The following is a 16,551-nucleotide window of genomic DNA, read 5'->3' on the forward strand; positions in this document are numbered from 1 at the left end:
GTGACCTCTTCACCATTAATTAGAAACAGGATGAGCAGTTTCTTTTTAAAATGGACCACATGCACATCAGTCTCAATGCTCTCCTCTAGGGATCGCAGCAAATAAGCTTAACTAAAGTGAGATGATGCTCACGCTGCCAAACAGGTGATCTTTTGGATGAAGCCACAAATCAGACAAAAAGGAATGCTTTTTAAACTTACCATCAGCTCCCCATAGGAGGAAAGGAGACCCGCTCCATAGGCTTTGATATGTCCATTTTGTTTGCAGAGACCAAACTCAACAGTAAACCAATAGAGCTGAAAAACACACAAAAGCATAATGGACTGGATTATGAAAACTGCTCTGAAGAAAATGTCCCCGCTCCCCCAATCCCAGTATTCATGGTCAGCATGAAGTCGAAGCATTTTGCTTTAAACATTTCAGTATTTCTGATTTGTTATTCACTCTAATTAATATTTTTGTGTTTGATTAACTGCATCCTTTCTGGATTGAAATTTGTCTGAAATGCTGTTTGATGCTTTAAAAATTGTGTGCGTGTGTGTGTTTGTGTGTGTGTGATGTTTCCTGCTGCAGTGTGAGACAATAAGAGGTCTGCCAAGTAATCCACAAAACTTTATTCAGGAAACAAACATCTCTTTACACCTGAAGAGAATTTAAACACTAGGAACTTTCCTCTAGGCTAAAACCTGGCTAACTAAGCAAGACAATTGTCCTTTCAACAAAGGGGAGGTCTTTTCCCTGAGTCCCTTAACTTCAAGGAGGATTCCTCTGAAGATCCTTTGGCAAGAAGCTAGCTGAGCTGATAGCCTCTCGCCTTCTTTTAGCTCTGCCCATTTGAAACTGAGATGGACTTGGGGCCTTGCTAGACCTGCCGGGATAAGCCGGCAGGAAGGCGGGGCGACGGCGCACTGACGTTAGCGCGCGCCGCCCGGGCTTCCAGACGCGGGACGCACAGGGACATCGGGATCCCTGCAGCGTCCGCCATTTTTAAAAAAGTTTAAAGGGGCCACGTGCGGCCCGAAGACTCTGGAGAAGGTAAGCCGTTTTTTTTAGTTAACCCCCCCATCCGCTCCTGATCCCTTCCTGATCTTTCTCTCCCTCTGTGTCCTGTGTGTCGTCTCTCCTTCTCCCTCCGTGTGTGTGTGTGTCCTGTGTCGTCTCTCCTCCTTCTCCCTCCCGGGATCTCCCCCGGCCAATGGGCACAGTGCTCAGCACTGTGGCCAGTCCGCGGCTTTTTGCGGCTACTCACGAGTAAGCGAGTAGCCGCAAAAAGGCACGGAAGTAACTAGACGTTCCCCAGCCCCCGCCTCAGGCCGGGGCTGGGGAAAAGGCGCGCCATAAGCGACTTCGCTTATGATGCGTTAGAGGAGGCTTCAGTGCGGCCTGGGGCCGGATTCCCTTGTGCGTCATGTGGAAGCACAGCAGGGAAACCGGCTCTCAAGGCGCGCTAAGGCCTCGTCTAGCAACGCCCTTGGAATCAGTTAACTCTGAAGTCCCTTCCCCGCTGATGATTGTTGAGTTCCCACAGATTCTGAGTTGTTAACATTTTCACTGATAAAGTCTGGTGAAGATTCATCCCTGCCTGGTGACGAGCCTGGGAGAATCTCCTCCCTGCTTCCTGTGTAGGCTGGTACATTTCTAGTCCTCTTTCTCCTGGTTCAGAATCTGATTCCAATTGATAGCCTGAAACTCTTTTCCCCACACTAAGGGGAACAAGCTTGATCATGACAGTGTGTGTGTGTATTTACCTTGGGGAGGGTGCCATCTGGATTTTCTAGCTCAAACACCAAATTGTCCTGGCAGTTTGGAAAACATTGAGTGGTTTGCAGGGGACCATTCTGTTCATAAAACAACCACAATTTTATTTGGAACTTTTGGTATTGTGCATTCATCATGAAAAGCCGATTGATACTCACTGTTGACAGTTTTTCTATATCTGCATCCAATGCTCCAAGGGAAGCCAGTCCGATATTCTAAATCAAGGACATTTGTTTATCTTAAAACTAATAAGCCACTTTATTAAAATGTATAAATCACTTTTCCATCCTGAAAAAGCTATTCAAGGTGTTGTACAAGATGTAAAAGGGGGAGAAAAGCAAATTAAAAGGAGAGAGACAAATAAAAACAACACAGTTTCACATAAATTATTTGAGCAGCAGAGAAAATGTGCAAGCAACAATGTAAAAACACCCCCAAATAATTCAGGGGAGAAAGATTGGCTAGTAAGGAAGGGGCCAGAAAATGTGGGATTGGGCAAGTGCAGGTGGATAAGAACACAAGAACAGCCCTACTAGAGCAAGGGTCCATTTAGTGCTCAGCCAGATGGTTCTGGGAAAACCACAAGTAGGATATTGGCCCTGACCCATCCACACAACTGATTTTGGCCCCGTTCAGAAGACACCTTAAACCACAGCTTTAACCACACTGGTTAAGCCAGAAAGCTGGGCCATGTTCAGAAGACACCTTAAAACATGGCTTAAATACGTGTTTTAAGGTGCCTTCTGAACACGGCCCGGCTTTCTGGCTTAACCACTGTGGTTGAAGCTGTGGTTTAAGGTGTCTTCTGAACAGGGCCATTCATAGGTACAGCATACTGCTGCAAAACATGGAGAAGCTTCCTTCCTGATAGTAGGCAATGAACCTGTCCTCCATGAATTGGCCCCTGGCAGCCTCCCCCAATATGATGCCTTCGACATGTTTTGGACACAACTCCCAGCCTTCCTAACCATTGGTCATGCTGGCTTGGGGTGTTGGGAGTTCATATCCAAAACATCTGGCAGGCATCAGGTTCAGGAAGGCTGGTCTATGAGGACATATGGTCTCTTTGCATCATTTTACAATGTAAGGTCCTCAGCTTAAGGATAAACATCTGTGGAGTTTTGTGTGCATGTAATTTCTCCCCAGTTAAATGTGTTATATCATGAGTTAATAATAGAAATAACAATACAGAGCCAAGACTTCATATTTGGATTATTGTTTTGCCAAGGAAAGGGGATGCATGGTAGTGTAGCACATCATTTCTAATAGATGTGCTACACTTTCCTAGTCCACACCCATGTGATTTGAAAAACTTCTGGCAATGTCGATGCAGGACTTGGAAACAAGCAACTTGATCACCCTTAAAATGATTCCACTCAGCCCAGCAAAGAACAGCACTTGCCCTGTTGGTCACCTGCCATGAAACCTACCAACTTGGCCCAGGCAGTGGCTCAGAATGGGCTGTGGGAGGGGAGGAGAAGGTCTGTGCATGTATCAGCTGCCACTGCCATTCATGCCAGCAGCCTGTGCCATTCATCCTGGCAGCCTGTGCCAGGAACACTGGCAGTGTTCCTGGCACAGGCTGCCAAAGGAACTTGGAGAAGTTGTGCCATGGTCACGGCTGCATCACAAAGGCTGGGCCCATTTGGTTAGCACATCTATAGATTCTGCTCAGATAAATCAGGAATGTAAAAAGATTGGAGCAATGGGGAACACATTTCCTTGGAAACCCCACTGATTTATTACAAGGTAGATTTACTGTACCTCCCGATTATTATTATTATTATTATCATCAATAATAATAACTATTATTAATAATATTTTATTTATTACATTTCTAATCCTCCCAATAGCTAATGTTCTCTGGATGGATTACAAACAGTTAAAAAAACTAGAATACCATACCACAGTTAAAAATATAAAATACAATACAAATATTTTTTTAAATAAAATACATTGCCCCCCATTCAGAGAACACACTAAACCATGATAGTTAAGCAGTTTGAGCTAACCATGATGGCAAAGCATGTTGTGTGAACAGCATTTTCCTAACCATGATGGCTACATAATCATGGTTTAACCATGTTCACTAACCACTTGCTGCAAAAGTGTTAGCGGTCCTAAGCATGGCTTAGCATGTTGTCTGAACAGGCCCATTATAATGCTTAACGTTATATACTTAACATTATGCTTAACACTAATGATGATGATGGTGGTGATGCTGTACAATGCTGTACAAATGTTAACTATTATACTTAACATTTGTACATCATTGTACAGTATTTGTAAGACTCACAATGTTTCATTGCCACTGACAGCTATCACAAAGCAGCACAGCACTTCTCAGCTTCTGCTGTTTGTGAAGGACAGATGGAAAGTGAAAGAATGTGACAGGAAGGACTTCCTGTTGCAGACGTCTGCCAAGTGGAATTAATGTTTTGCCTCCACAGTCACCGAAAGGCATGCCTGAATCGCTGGGGCATGCTGGGAATTGTAAGACTTTTTCTGACTAAACATGCATAGGATTGCACCATTACAAAACGAGAAACTGCAATCAATAGATTTGTCCTTCCCTGGTGTCATTCTTCCCTATTCTGACTGGCTCTCTGACATTTCCAGGCAGAGGGCTGTTCTTGTTTCATAATGCCTTTAACTGGAGACACCAGTGAATGAAACTGGGGCCAGATCTACACCTTGTGTCAAATCATTACGAACATGAAATGAAAAAGTAGGATATGACGCTATGAAAACAGCTATCAATGCACTTCAATACTGCTATAAAGCAGTAGTGTAGATCTAGCCCGGGACTTCCTGCATATAAAACTTGTGATCCCTCACCAGGCTATGTTCCCGTCCCTTGATCAGAGTGGCAGCAACATTACCTGAGAGAACTGTGCAAATTCCTTGTCGGCTAGCATAGGGATGTGGCCCAGCAGTTCATGGCAGCAATCACTGTGGGAAACAGAATCATGTTACAAATAAAATGTCTCTCTTGCCACGTCACTACACAGGACAACAGCAGGCCGCACAACAGGGACTCTAACACAGAGACCAGACCCTGCAACAAACCCTGCTCAGTCCCCATAAGGGATATTTGAAGAATCCATCCAGGGGTGGTGAAGCTTGCTGAACATTCATCAGCTTCCCCCTCCCCCACCAAACTTTGGCTCTGTGTTGAGTTGGGCCAGCTGATGGAATTTCCTTTAAAAAAAAATTTAAAAAATGTTAACAGAAATGTGAATGAATTGCTGGTGAAATATGCATAAATTACGCAATTTGCTGTCAAAATGTGTGTAAGTTATGCAAATGGTGATCAAAATTTGCAGAATTTTTGCAAATCGCACCTGCAATTTGTGCACATTTTTTTAAAAAATGCCAGAATACACTTATTATTCTTTAAGGTGCCACAAGACTTTATTGTTTTTGCTGCAATAGACTAATGTGGCTGCCTAGACTAAAATGGCTACCCTCTGGAACATGCATCTCGTCTTGTCCCTTTCTCCTCGTGATAATCCCTTTCCTGGTCCTCTTATCTACTCCTGTCCATCCCATGTTGCGTGGCACACCTGAAGTCATGATGCCATGGAAAGATGAGGATGGCAAAACTAGGAAAGGAACAACTGGGAGAAACCACGGTGGCCATGTCTCCTGCTATGTTGAGGACTTTAAAGGTCTATATTCATTCTCCAGGTAGCAACTTGATGACCCAATAACCAGGACTGACCCTACTATGAGGTAGACTGAAGTGGTCACCTGAGGCAGCAAATTATGGACTGGGAGGAGGGGACAGCTGCAGCAGCTGTGTGTTCCAGGCTGCCTGCCCTGCATCTGCTAAGCTAGCCTACTAACTCGGGTGTGACGGAGGATGCTGTCCAATCACCAGTGTCAAAGTAAGATTCAACTGTCAGCCCAGTTGGCTTCTGAAGCTGGAATGGGGAGGAGGCACTATCTTGTCCTTCATCTCAGGCAGCAAAATGTCTTGGGCTGACTCTACTTATAACAACCAGCTGGATCCTGATTTCCTTCTCATTCCCAAGGTTTGCAGAGTGATTGCCCTGAACAGATGCACTCCTAATTTGAAACACATGTAGAACCTACAGATTAGTTCTCCAGGTTGTCCAAAACTACTGTTATCCACTTGAGCCATGTAAAGTTGGATATCAGTTGTGGATCTGGCTAGAGTTCTTCAGTATTTCTTCCTTCTACATGACCTCCTGCTGTGTCAAGTCTTCTCACCTCTCTCCTGTTGTTCACTCCTTTGGGTCTTGTCCTTTGCTGTCTTTCAAATACTTCTCCATTCCATACTTATCTTCCCGCTCAGAAAGAAACACTGCCCCAATTGACAGCATAGCCCCTGAATGCAGGCAATCAACTTAAGTCTTAAAATCTAATCTACTAAAGGAATTTGGTTAATTTAAGAAAGATCAGGGGATGCTCAGGAACCCAGCAAATCCAGCGACAGGGACATAAAAAGCTAGGCCTATATTTAAAATCTGGGTATTAATCACATTGTAATTTTTAAGTCCCAAATTGCAATGTAAGGTAAGGAATTTCAATGCATACCCTGTGGATTGTTTTCCAGGTAGTATATAGATTTCTCATTGTATTTACATCCTCCCTTTTGAACATATTTATTGTTCAATATGCTCAGGAAAAGGCACCAATGGATCTGACAATTTTGGTCTTTCAGAGATTATCAGATTTTCAGGATGAAGGATCCCATCCCAAGATTCCATCCCATTTCTGCAAAGTCCACATGAAAATTTACAGGATGATTATTTTGGGTGCGTTTTCCCCCAAATACAGATTTTTGTGTATATTTTTCAATTACTTTTCATTGCTGTACTGCACTTGTGTGTGCACTGTTGTCAAATATATGCATTTTCTGCACAACTTGCATCACCAAGCTCAGAAATGTGTGGATTTCATGAAGCAGCTCTCTCAGTTGGCATTTTTGCTCAAGAGGTGTGAATTTGCTAAATTTGTGTGAAAAACTCAGTGGACCAAATTTTTCACCCATCCCTAGTGAGGACTATAGATCTGGCATGCTGATCCTAAATGCACAAGAAATAAGTCCCACCATTCAACACTAAAGCTTATACTTAAGTTATGCATTTAAGAGCAATGCTTAGCTGTGTTAGTGGATGGTAGCAGTGGTAAAAGGCAGCACAGGATGTGTGTTTTTAAAGACTGTTTCACAGACAGAGAGGAGGCAAAATTCTGAAAAATCTGCTGCTCCCCTTCTTGACTAAAGGACTAATGTTAGAAAGTTGGTAGGTAGTAGATTCAATCACAATGACATCTAGTATTGGCAAAGGTCAGGGCCGGCCCACATCATTTTGCTGCCTGAGACAAAGGACAAGAAGAGACTCCCTCCCATCCCATGTACAGAAGCTAACCAGACTGACAGTTGACATTGGTGATGGCCCAGCTTCTTCCACTGCAAGCAACAGCAGTGGACTAGCAGAAGAGAAAGCAGTGGAGGCTGGTGGCTCTGATTTCTGTGGGGCTGTGATTCTGTTCTGGGTTTCAGTCAGAGCCAGCCAGAACTCCAAAGAAGCAATCCAAGTTGCAAAACTCTATCACTAAATTAGGTTCAGCACCCTGGATAGCCCCTTTAGAGTTCTGACTGGTTCTGACTGAAACCCAGAATGGATTCACAGCTAGTGATGTAGAGATTTTGTAAAATCCATTCTGTCTGTGGTTCAGTTTATCAGGTGTCTTTTGTTCCATCATCCGGCATTTTTGTTTCCAAATTTGTGCATATTTGCATTTTGCAAAATGTGAATTTGCGTAAATTTATGCATGCAAAAAAAATCCTTCCAAATGCCCATTTTCCTGCTTTGGCTTATGGGGAAATATATCTTTTTGGCTGGTGTGTGTGTGTGTGTGTGTGTGTGTGTGTGTTTATGATGAAATTTGTGCAAACATTCTATTCCACAAGTCTGCGGAATCCACCTGATGGGGGAAAAGCCAGTGTGCTGCAGAATTTGCGGGTAGGATTTGTAAAAATCCAAACTTATTTGGTTCCATTGCAGGTATCTCTGACATCCCTATTCACAGCCTCCCTGAAATCATCCTTCAATGCTTGGGTAGCTCCTTTTGACTTCTGGGTGCTTTTGATGGAAACCCAGAATAGATTCATAGCCCCACCAAATTCAGAGCCACCAGCCTCCACTGGAAGAAAGGGTGATGACGTCCTGGGTGGAGAAAAAAAGAAGCAGAAAATAGATGTTGTGGGCTGGGCTGGGGGACTACATGTGATCGATGCCATGTGCTGTTTGAACTTCATACAAATTTATACAACTTTTTTTTTCTTGATGGAATTTGGCAGTTGGAATGCTGATGTTGGATCCTAATGTCAAGTTTTGAAAATAAGCAGAATGAAATAAAATATGGACTGAAAAAGGGATGGAGCGGAGATATGACTGTGCGGCCAGAGAAGGGTGTTGCGTGTGAACGTATCATAAAAGATTGATGCTGACAGTCAAAACTAAGCTGATGCCAAAACTTGTGAGAATCTTGAAGACTTCGTATAACCTTTTCCTGCTCCAAGCTACTTTCTGGGAAATATGTTCTTCACGCTCCAGTCTTGGCAAAACTGATGTACTTGTATTATATGAAGCACCAATTGAGCACAGAGAGCCATGATTGACTTTGCCGGAAACAGACAGAGAACGATTGCATTAGCATCCTACTCACGGTTCTGGGGAATGCATGGGGCATGATGGGTGCCTTATGTATTGTGTGCAGTGAAAGACGCGGAATGCCAGGCCAGCAAGGAAATCACGGGCAGACAGAAGCCCTGCGACTGGTCTCAACTTGAAGCCTGTCCTTTCTGCAAGAGCAAGTAACAGAGTAGTAAAAAATTGAGGGGGGGGGGGGGAAGACATGATGCTAACATGCCCATTCCAGAGCCTTAAACGATCACTAGTCAAGAATGAATACATTTTATTTGTCTATGGCACAAAGGCCATTACAATCACAGCAATAAAACAAGATGTCAGGGAACAAAAGGTCATATAAAGAACCAGACTGGGAGAAGAGGCTAAAATTTATAATAATAATAATAATAATATAGCTGTAGTGACAATAATAACAGAAGATTATAGCAGGTGGTCCCTTTGATGCTGTTCTTGTGAATGCGTGTAAGAGAGCCTCCTCCAATGTGGTGCTCTCCAGATGTTTTGGATTTCAACTCCCATGAGCCCCAGGCAGCATGGCCATTGGGCAGGAATGCTGGGAGTTGTAGTCCAAAACATCTGGTAGTCACCAGGTTGGAAAAGGCTAATGTAAGAAGAATATCCACAATCAAAACAGCAAGTGTGAGAGTTAAAGTAAGAAGTTGGTTGAGGGCAGCATCTGAGAAGCACCTTGGATAGATTCTTTAGAGTTTTGACTGAAATCTGGAGCGGACTTGCTGCTCCACTGACATCTGGGCCACCAGCCTCCACTGGGGAACTGTCTCCTATTCCTTTCAAATCCACTCAGCTACAGGCTGAGGATTCTCCAAGCCCTAGGATGGCTTCTCAAGAGCCACCAGGAACTGCAGCGGGAAAGAAGTGGCATGAAAATTCTACTGTGCCAGTGTGGTATAGTGGCCAAAGTGTAGGACTGGGAGTCGGGAGATCTGGGTTCTAGTCCCCACTTGGCCATGGAAACCCACTGGGTGACTTTGGGCCAGTCACAGACTCTCAGCCCAAATGACTTCACAGGGTTGTTGTTGTGAGGACAAAATGGAGAGGAGGAGGATTATGTACACTGCCTTGGGTTCCTTGGAGGAAAAAAAGTGGGCTATAAATGCAAAAATAAATAAATAAATAAATAAATGAATAAATAAATAAATAAATGTTCAACTGTGATCTCCATTCACAATTCTCTGGATTCCACTGAGGCATCCCAAGGTACACAATCGCTGATTGAAGGCTGGCAATACTGGCAACAGACAATGTTATTCATGGTTGTTCATGGATATTTCCATTAGCTGTGCTTTTACTATGTTTATTTATCTAAACAATTCTTTATCGCCTTTCATAAAACATCCCAAGATGGTGTACAAAGAAATACAGTTTACAACACACTACATTAAAATAACAAAGGAAAGCATCAAAATGAAAAAAATAAAATCCACCCCACGGCAACCCGCCAGTGGGCCTTCTTCGTGGTGGCTGCCTCCACACAGGAGGCACCACCTGTGGCATGCCAATTAAAGACCCACCTCGTTACCCAAGCCTTCCCTGACTGATTGTTCTGATCAGTTTGTTTACTGATTATGGTATTGTGTGCATTTGGTTTTAATGTTTTTAAAGATGGTGATGGTGAGCCTATCTCTACACAACAATCAATATCTGAGGCCCTTATCTATAGTCCTTCTCTGAGGCAGGTTTTGAGGATGGCAAGAAGTGAGAGGCCCTTTTGTGGTGGCCCCCCAATTGTGGAATCCTCTCCCCAGTGAGATCCACTCAGCACTAACATTGGCAGCATTTTGGCATCAAGTTAAGACTTTCCTCTACTCTAGGCATTTGAGAGCATATGATAGGGCATTGATTGTTTAAAATTGTTTTATATTTTTGAATGTTAAAATGTTTTATTTTTACAGTCTTAATTTTTGTGAACCTCCCAGGGAGCTTTGGCTATTGGGTGGCATAGAAATGTAATATATGTGATGTATTGTAGCTTCAAGACTCCTGCTCTCCCTTCTTAAAGTTCTCTAACTTTAAAAGAAATGTGTACTGGACAACCCTTCAAATAGAGGACACCTTCAAATAGAACACCATCCTCCGTAAAGTAGGAGACTGGTTATCCTATGCCAGAGGCTGATGCAGTGCCACATGATCTTACCTGTTAAAAATGCAGACACATCTCGTAGTTGAGGGATATGGTCTGCTTGGTATCCACAGTATTTTTCTAGCTGGTGAAAGGCATCCAGGTATTGCTTACAGGCATGGGTGGGGTACAGACTGTTCAGCTTCTGATAGATTTCTTTCCTGAAAATAACAATTGTTAGCTGGTTGCATCTTTCTCTAATTTCCAGAGGGGCAGCTGAGTTGCAGCAAAAGCAACCAAGAGTCTCGTGGTACCCACCTTAAAAACAAACAAATTTATTGGACATTTTCCAATTCAGAGTTCTTTCTTCTACAAAGACTTCTTCTATCTATAATAATCGGACTGTTCTTTTTATTGGGGGAAGTCTCCCTCCACTCCCAGCAGCTTTAGTGATGTCTGTATCTCTGTGTTTAAAGTGCACAGAGTCAGGTGCACTCCGTTTATAGATGGTTCAATTTGGGGGTATGAAAATCTGAAAAGCCAAGAAGGAGGAAGAAGAGGAGTGGGAGAGATGCCTGTGAGAATTTCTGATAGGTGGTGGTGTAAAATCAGAAAGGATGGAAGAATTAATTTTTTTGGGGTGGGTGGGAATTAGCAGGATTGCAGGCTAAATATCACAAAATGTGAATGTTGTTCATATGCACTGTGTGTTTATATTTTAACATTATTTTGTTTGAACGTTATTCTCTCTTTAAACACACACACACACACACACACACACACCTGTAGGAAAGGGAGCAAGTAATCATGTGTTGGCAGCTAGCCATATGGGGAAAAAAATAGGCTGGTTATTTCTCTTTTTCTATTCAGCTCTGGGGTTCTAACACACTTGTAAACATCGTTTTATGAAAATTGAGATCATTCTTGGAAATGCTGACTAAGGCAAATGGCCCTTTCCTGTCTGGAGATTGTATTTCTTTTTTTTCTTTTCTTTTGCTGCTCCATTGTTTCTATGTGAGTTGATAGCCAACATACCATGATAGCTGTCTATCTTTTCAATAAATATCAAGAGGATTCACATGGGCATAGCTTACAAGGTTAAAGAACGAGAAGCAAATACTTCGGCATCCAACAGTGGCTGATATTAGTCATGTAAAAATCCACATGGGCTTTGGGCCACTTCCATGATGCAGTCAGAAAAAGATGAGGATAACAAGGTGTCAGGCTCATGCTGGAATCTAAGACGCAGCCTATGTAATGCTGGGGAAATCAGCAAGGAATATATAAAAGAGTGCAAGATATTTGGTGCAAAATTCAGTACAATTTCTTCCACTTCATCTAGACTTTTTGGCATTGCCTTTGGTATAGTTCACAACTTTTCAGCATTCATGGCCTCTGGCTGCTGTGTTCAGAGACAACAAAAAGAGAAAACCCCACAGGAGCTGCCAAAAACCCAAGGCAAACGGCTAGGAAAAAAAGTGTTTAATATAAAAGGGCTCCAGAAAAAAGGATGTTTAATACAAAAGAGCTCTTGTTTATATTAAACATCCTTTTTTTCTACCTCTTTGCCCTTGGCTTTTTTGGCAGTTGCTATGTTCAGAAAACAACAGCATCTGGGGGAACCTTCTGGGTGACAGCTGTGGAGTGTGGGTGTGGGTGTGGGTGGGTGGGTAACACTGCCCCCTTGATAACAATGCAAAAATGTGGCCCCTCCCTTGCTATCCAAGGTGCTGAACCCTACCCCTAAAATAGGGTTCAATCAGAACCTTGGATAGCTCCTGTAGAGTTCTGGCTGGATCTGATTGAAAAGCAGAATGGATTCACAGCCCCACTGAAATTGGTGTGACAGCCTTCACTGCCCTTTAGACTAAAACGATACAGAGGTGATTACCCCTCTCAGAACTCTAGCACCTCATTCTGCTGCATGCATAGAGTAGGGAACAGATTGCTAAGAGAGAAGGCACAGATTTGCATATGCTAATTTTTATGTATAGATGCAAATTTGAAAATGATTATTCTAATTTAAATACATAGGTCCTTCCCACCATACCCAGGTGACCTCTGTGCCTGCCTACTTAGTCTGCTCTCCCAGTGCGGATACCTGCGGATGAGCAGCTTTGAGGCCCCTGCTGAATACAGATTCGGAGGAATCCTCAATGGGTTCAAATGAGTTTGGATTTGTACAAATCTGACCTGCAGAGTCTGCAGCAAATCAACATTTTCCATGTCCTGCGCACCAATTCTTCACTTTTAGGGGAGATCTGTGCTAAATCACATTAGTGCAAGTGCACATTAGCGCATTTGCAGAATTGTGCATTAGCACTAATTCACACTAGGTAGTGCACATTAGTGTTAAAGCGCATTTGCACAAGCAGAACTAAATTTGGAGGTATCAGTTTTGGTCAATGAGAGGATGATGGAACAAAACAACACCTGAAAATCCAAGAAACACAGATGGAATGGACTTTAAAAGAAATCCTTTCTCTTCTTATGGTTCTTTGAAGTTGAACTGGGCTAGGCAGCCCTTCAGTTAAAAGGTATCTTCAAAAAGAAGACTGTCTCTGACAGCCCTTCAAACAGAGGACCCATGGCCGCATTAAGCCTTCCTTCCGGTGGGAAGGAAGACATCTGAGGCAGAAGAAAGGGGGCAGGAAAACCCCAAAGACTTGCTGAGCTCTTGCTAAATAAATAATAATAAGTAAGGAAACATTGTGGTTTCCTCTTTTGTGACTCATACAAACTACAGCAATATTTTCCACACACAATAGTTGCTTCGTGTGTGTGTGTGTGTGTGTGTGTGTGTGTAAATAAAGTGACTTGTGGCTTTGGCTTCTATACCTAGAACACAGACCCAGACAATAGTCACCCAGTGTGTTGAACCATTCAGCTGGACAGAGATGGAGACGTTCCAAAATAAATCCCATGTTATTGAAGCTGGAATGTGGGATGAGACAAGGATGATGATGTCTCTACATGATACCCATGGACAGAAGCCCCATTTTTGTAGTCCACATGTCTTGACAGGCTTCCTAATTGTTTCAACAGTCCCCAGATCTAGTATCCCCCAGATGTACTAGATTCAACTCTTCTCAGCCCCAACCAGCTTGGCCAGAGATGATGGGAGTTGTACTCCAAAACATCTGGAGGACACTAGTTGTATAATGACTTTTCTTAAACCCAATAGTTGTCCTTACATTGGATGCTGTGTGATATGCCATTGTGCAATCAGATGTGCACTGTTGGGCATAGACATCATCTGAGCATGGGAATGAAAAGGAGGGAAGAAAACATTTCACATTCCCATTGTGTTGTGGACCATCATGATGCCATGCAAAAACAAAAACATGTGCTTACCATGTAGTTGTTTCTTGGGCAGTATACTCAACTCTTGGCAATGGGTCACCCCTGTCAAAAGAAGAGTACATTTGATTAGATTTCATTTGTATGCCCCAATTGGATGGATACCAAAGATTCTTTGGACTATTATTGTCAGGGATAGAAATGAAGCAAATGTATCAGGTTTCATGTATATCAGCCCTGTTTGTCACACATTTAACATGAAAGAGCTTTATGAATGCAAAACACACATCAAATTACATGCAGGCTTTGAAGATCTTTTAAAACAGGGGTAGGGAACATGTTGTGGCCCTCCTAATATTGTTGGACTACAGCACCCATCACCCTTGACCACTGGCCATGCTGGATGGGCATGATGGGAGTTGGAGTGCAACACCATCTGGAGGACCACAGGTCCCTGCACCTTTTTTTTTTTAAATCCTTTGTAGGTTGTCCCAATTTTCGCACAAAGGATGACATGGATGCTTCAATGAAGGATTTAACTTCCACCAATCTCACAACTCTTTGTGAATACAGAAAATAAGGCTGTGAAAAAGGTGAAACCTCTAGGATTTTTTCTGCACTTACTGTCTGAAGTTAAAGGCCAGGTCAGCAATGAACGCCCTCCGCTTTCTGTATTCTGGGTCCGTGTATCCCTACAAGAGGAAAGAAGGCAATGCTTCTTCCATATATGGCAAAGCCAAATATATAACCAAACAAACAATCCCAAATTCACATTCTGCATATTGGAATTTAGTTATGAAAACAAAGAGTGAATTTTGAAATTGAAAACTGCACAGTGGAATGTTAATTTAAAAAAGGGGATATTATTTTATGGTTTTGGAAATGGATGTTATGATGCTCTTTGCAAAATGAGTTGCATAATGGAGACATGGTAAATGATTTAAGGCACAATCCTATGCATGTTTACACACACACACACACACAATGCCTACAACTCCCAGCATGCCCCAGCCAGCTGCTGGGGCATGCTGGGAGTTGTAGGCATTTTTTTCTGCCTAAACATGCATAGGATTGCACCCTTATTTGTGTGTGTGTGTGTGTGTGTGTGTGCGCGCGTGCATGTGTGTATTTATTTATTTATTTATTTATTTATGCATTTATGTTATTTTTGTTACCCCACTTTATAAGATTAAAAGCCCTCAAGGAAGCTTGCTTACAAACCAAACATTACACAAACTGTGGAGTGATTAGCTGACATCTCTCCGTCTGATGAAGTCAGGAAGAATGACTGTAGATGAGCCTGGCTCTTGAATGGGAGAAGGCAAAATGGCAGGTAGCCAATGGAGAAGGCCTTGTTGTCTTGTCTCTCCCTCTGAACATTCCTTCCGGGATTCCAACAGGAATCAGTGTGGAGACATAACTAGATTTTCAGTGTGGGATTCCAGAGATCCAGGTTCTAGCCGCTACTTGGCCATGAAGCTCGCTGAGCAGTTTTGGCAGGTAGTTCTGATTTCAGTGGGGTTGTGAATCCATTCTGGGTTTCAGCCCAAAACAGTCAGAACTCTAAATGAGCAATCCATGGTACTGAACCTATTTGGGGGTTATTGTTCAGCATCTTCCATAGCTCCTTGAGAGTTCTGGCTGGTTCTGAAGGAAACCGAGAACGGATTTGCAGCCCCACTGAAAATGGAGACAACATGCACCAATGTCATGGGATGATTTTGGGCCAGTCAATGACCAGTCAATGGGCCAATTGTTGTGTGGATATAATGGAGAAGAGGAGGGCCATGTAAGCTGCCTTGGGTTCCTTGCAAAAAGAAAAAAAGGCAGAATAAAAATGTAATAATAAATCATTAATAAAAACAAAACAAAACCAAGACTTCCATCATCTCTCTGTTCAACTTGTTTCAGCAGCTACAACTTACAAGCTCCCCCCTGGGCCTTTTAGCATCTGCATTTCTTGTGAGAAGAGATCTACCTGGGGAGAGTTCCTGTGGTGTTATTCATAGGGCCAGCTAGTACTGCCAAAAGCATTGAGCAAGTGCATATGTTTCAGTGTCATGCTGCTGTCATCATCATCATCATCATCATCATCATCATCATCAATTACAGCATAACATGAGGTGAAAGCACAGGTCTCTGCCCCAAGGAACTTACAGTTGACATTTTGAACAGTGGGTAAGTTGATAACAGTGAAACAAAGGCTTTATACAAAAGGAGAAATGGAATGAGCAACTGTCTTCAACTGGAACACTAAATCACAGGATAAAATAGCATTAATTATGGTTTCCTATTATCTGGTATTTTACATGGGCTTAATTACCTTTAGGCTTAAATAATTTGGGAGATGCATGCATAACTCACCGGGTGGTCATGATCCAAATCAGGGTCATACTTGGTGATCAGGTGATGGCATTTGTCAAGGTCCCGTATTTTCTTTGGGAACCACGGGGCTGTTAGTGAGGGTATAAATGGCAGATTGTGAGTGGCACATACATGTTCAATGGGCATTGCAGGAGTGGATGCTACTCAGTGTTATTGTATAGATGGACACAGGACTATACACTTCTTGAAAAGGTGTTGGAGGTGTTTGGGGTATAGTGTTCAGCACCTTGGATAGCTCCACCCTAACCCAATTTTGGAGGTCTGTCAGAGGTCTGTCACACCCCCAGATTTTTGTTGCGGAGTGCACACCCCTAGTGGCTACATAACCACAGTCTAACCATG

The 16,551-nt window shown here is 42.8% G+C and overlaps 1 protein-coding gene across 1 annotated transcript in view; it reads right to left on the reverse strand.

The window, feature by feature from the left end:
* The window catches only part of LOC134403989 (tyrosine 3-monooxygenase-like), a 28,900-nt gene that overhangs the window by 8,261 nt on the left and 4,088 nt on the right, over positions 1-16,551 (reverse strand). Inside the window, exons 3-10 of the mRNA XM_063134539.1 lie at positions 16,189-16,277; positions 14,449-14,516; positions 13,879-13,929; positions 10,600-10,745; positions 8,461-8,596; positions 4,641-4,710; positions 1,917-1,973; positions 201-296 (exon numbers count right to left, since the gene is read on the reverse strand). Of these exons, the coding sequence (XP_062990609.1) occupies positions 201-296; positions 1,917-1,973; positions 4,641-4,710; positions 8,461-8,596; positions 10,600-10,745; positions 13,879-13,929; positions 14,449-14,516; positions 16,189-16,277 (713 nt within the window). The remainder of the gene's footprint in view (positions 1-200; positions 297-1,916; positions 1,974-4,640; positions 4,711-8,460; positions 8,597-10,599; positions 10,746-13,878; positions 13,930-14,448; positions 14,517-16,188; positions 16,278-16,551) is intronic.

The sequence above is a fragment of the Elgaria multicarinata genome, chromosome 9 (assembly GCF_023053635.1).
Source record: "Elgaria multicarinata webbii isolate HBS135686 ecotype San Diego chromosome 9, rElgMul1.1.pri, whole genome shotgun sequence".
Classification (NCBI taxonomy): Eukaryota; Metazoa; Chordata; class Lepidosauria; order Squamata; family Anguidae; genus Elgaria; species Elgaria multicarinata.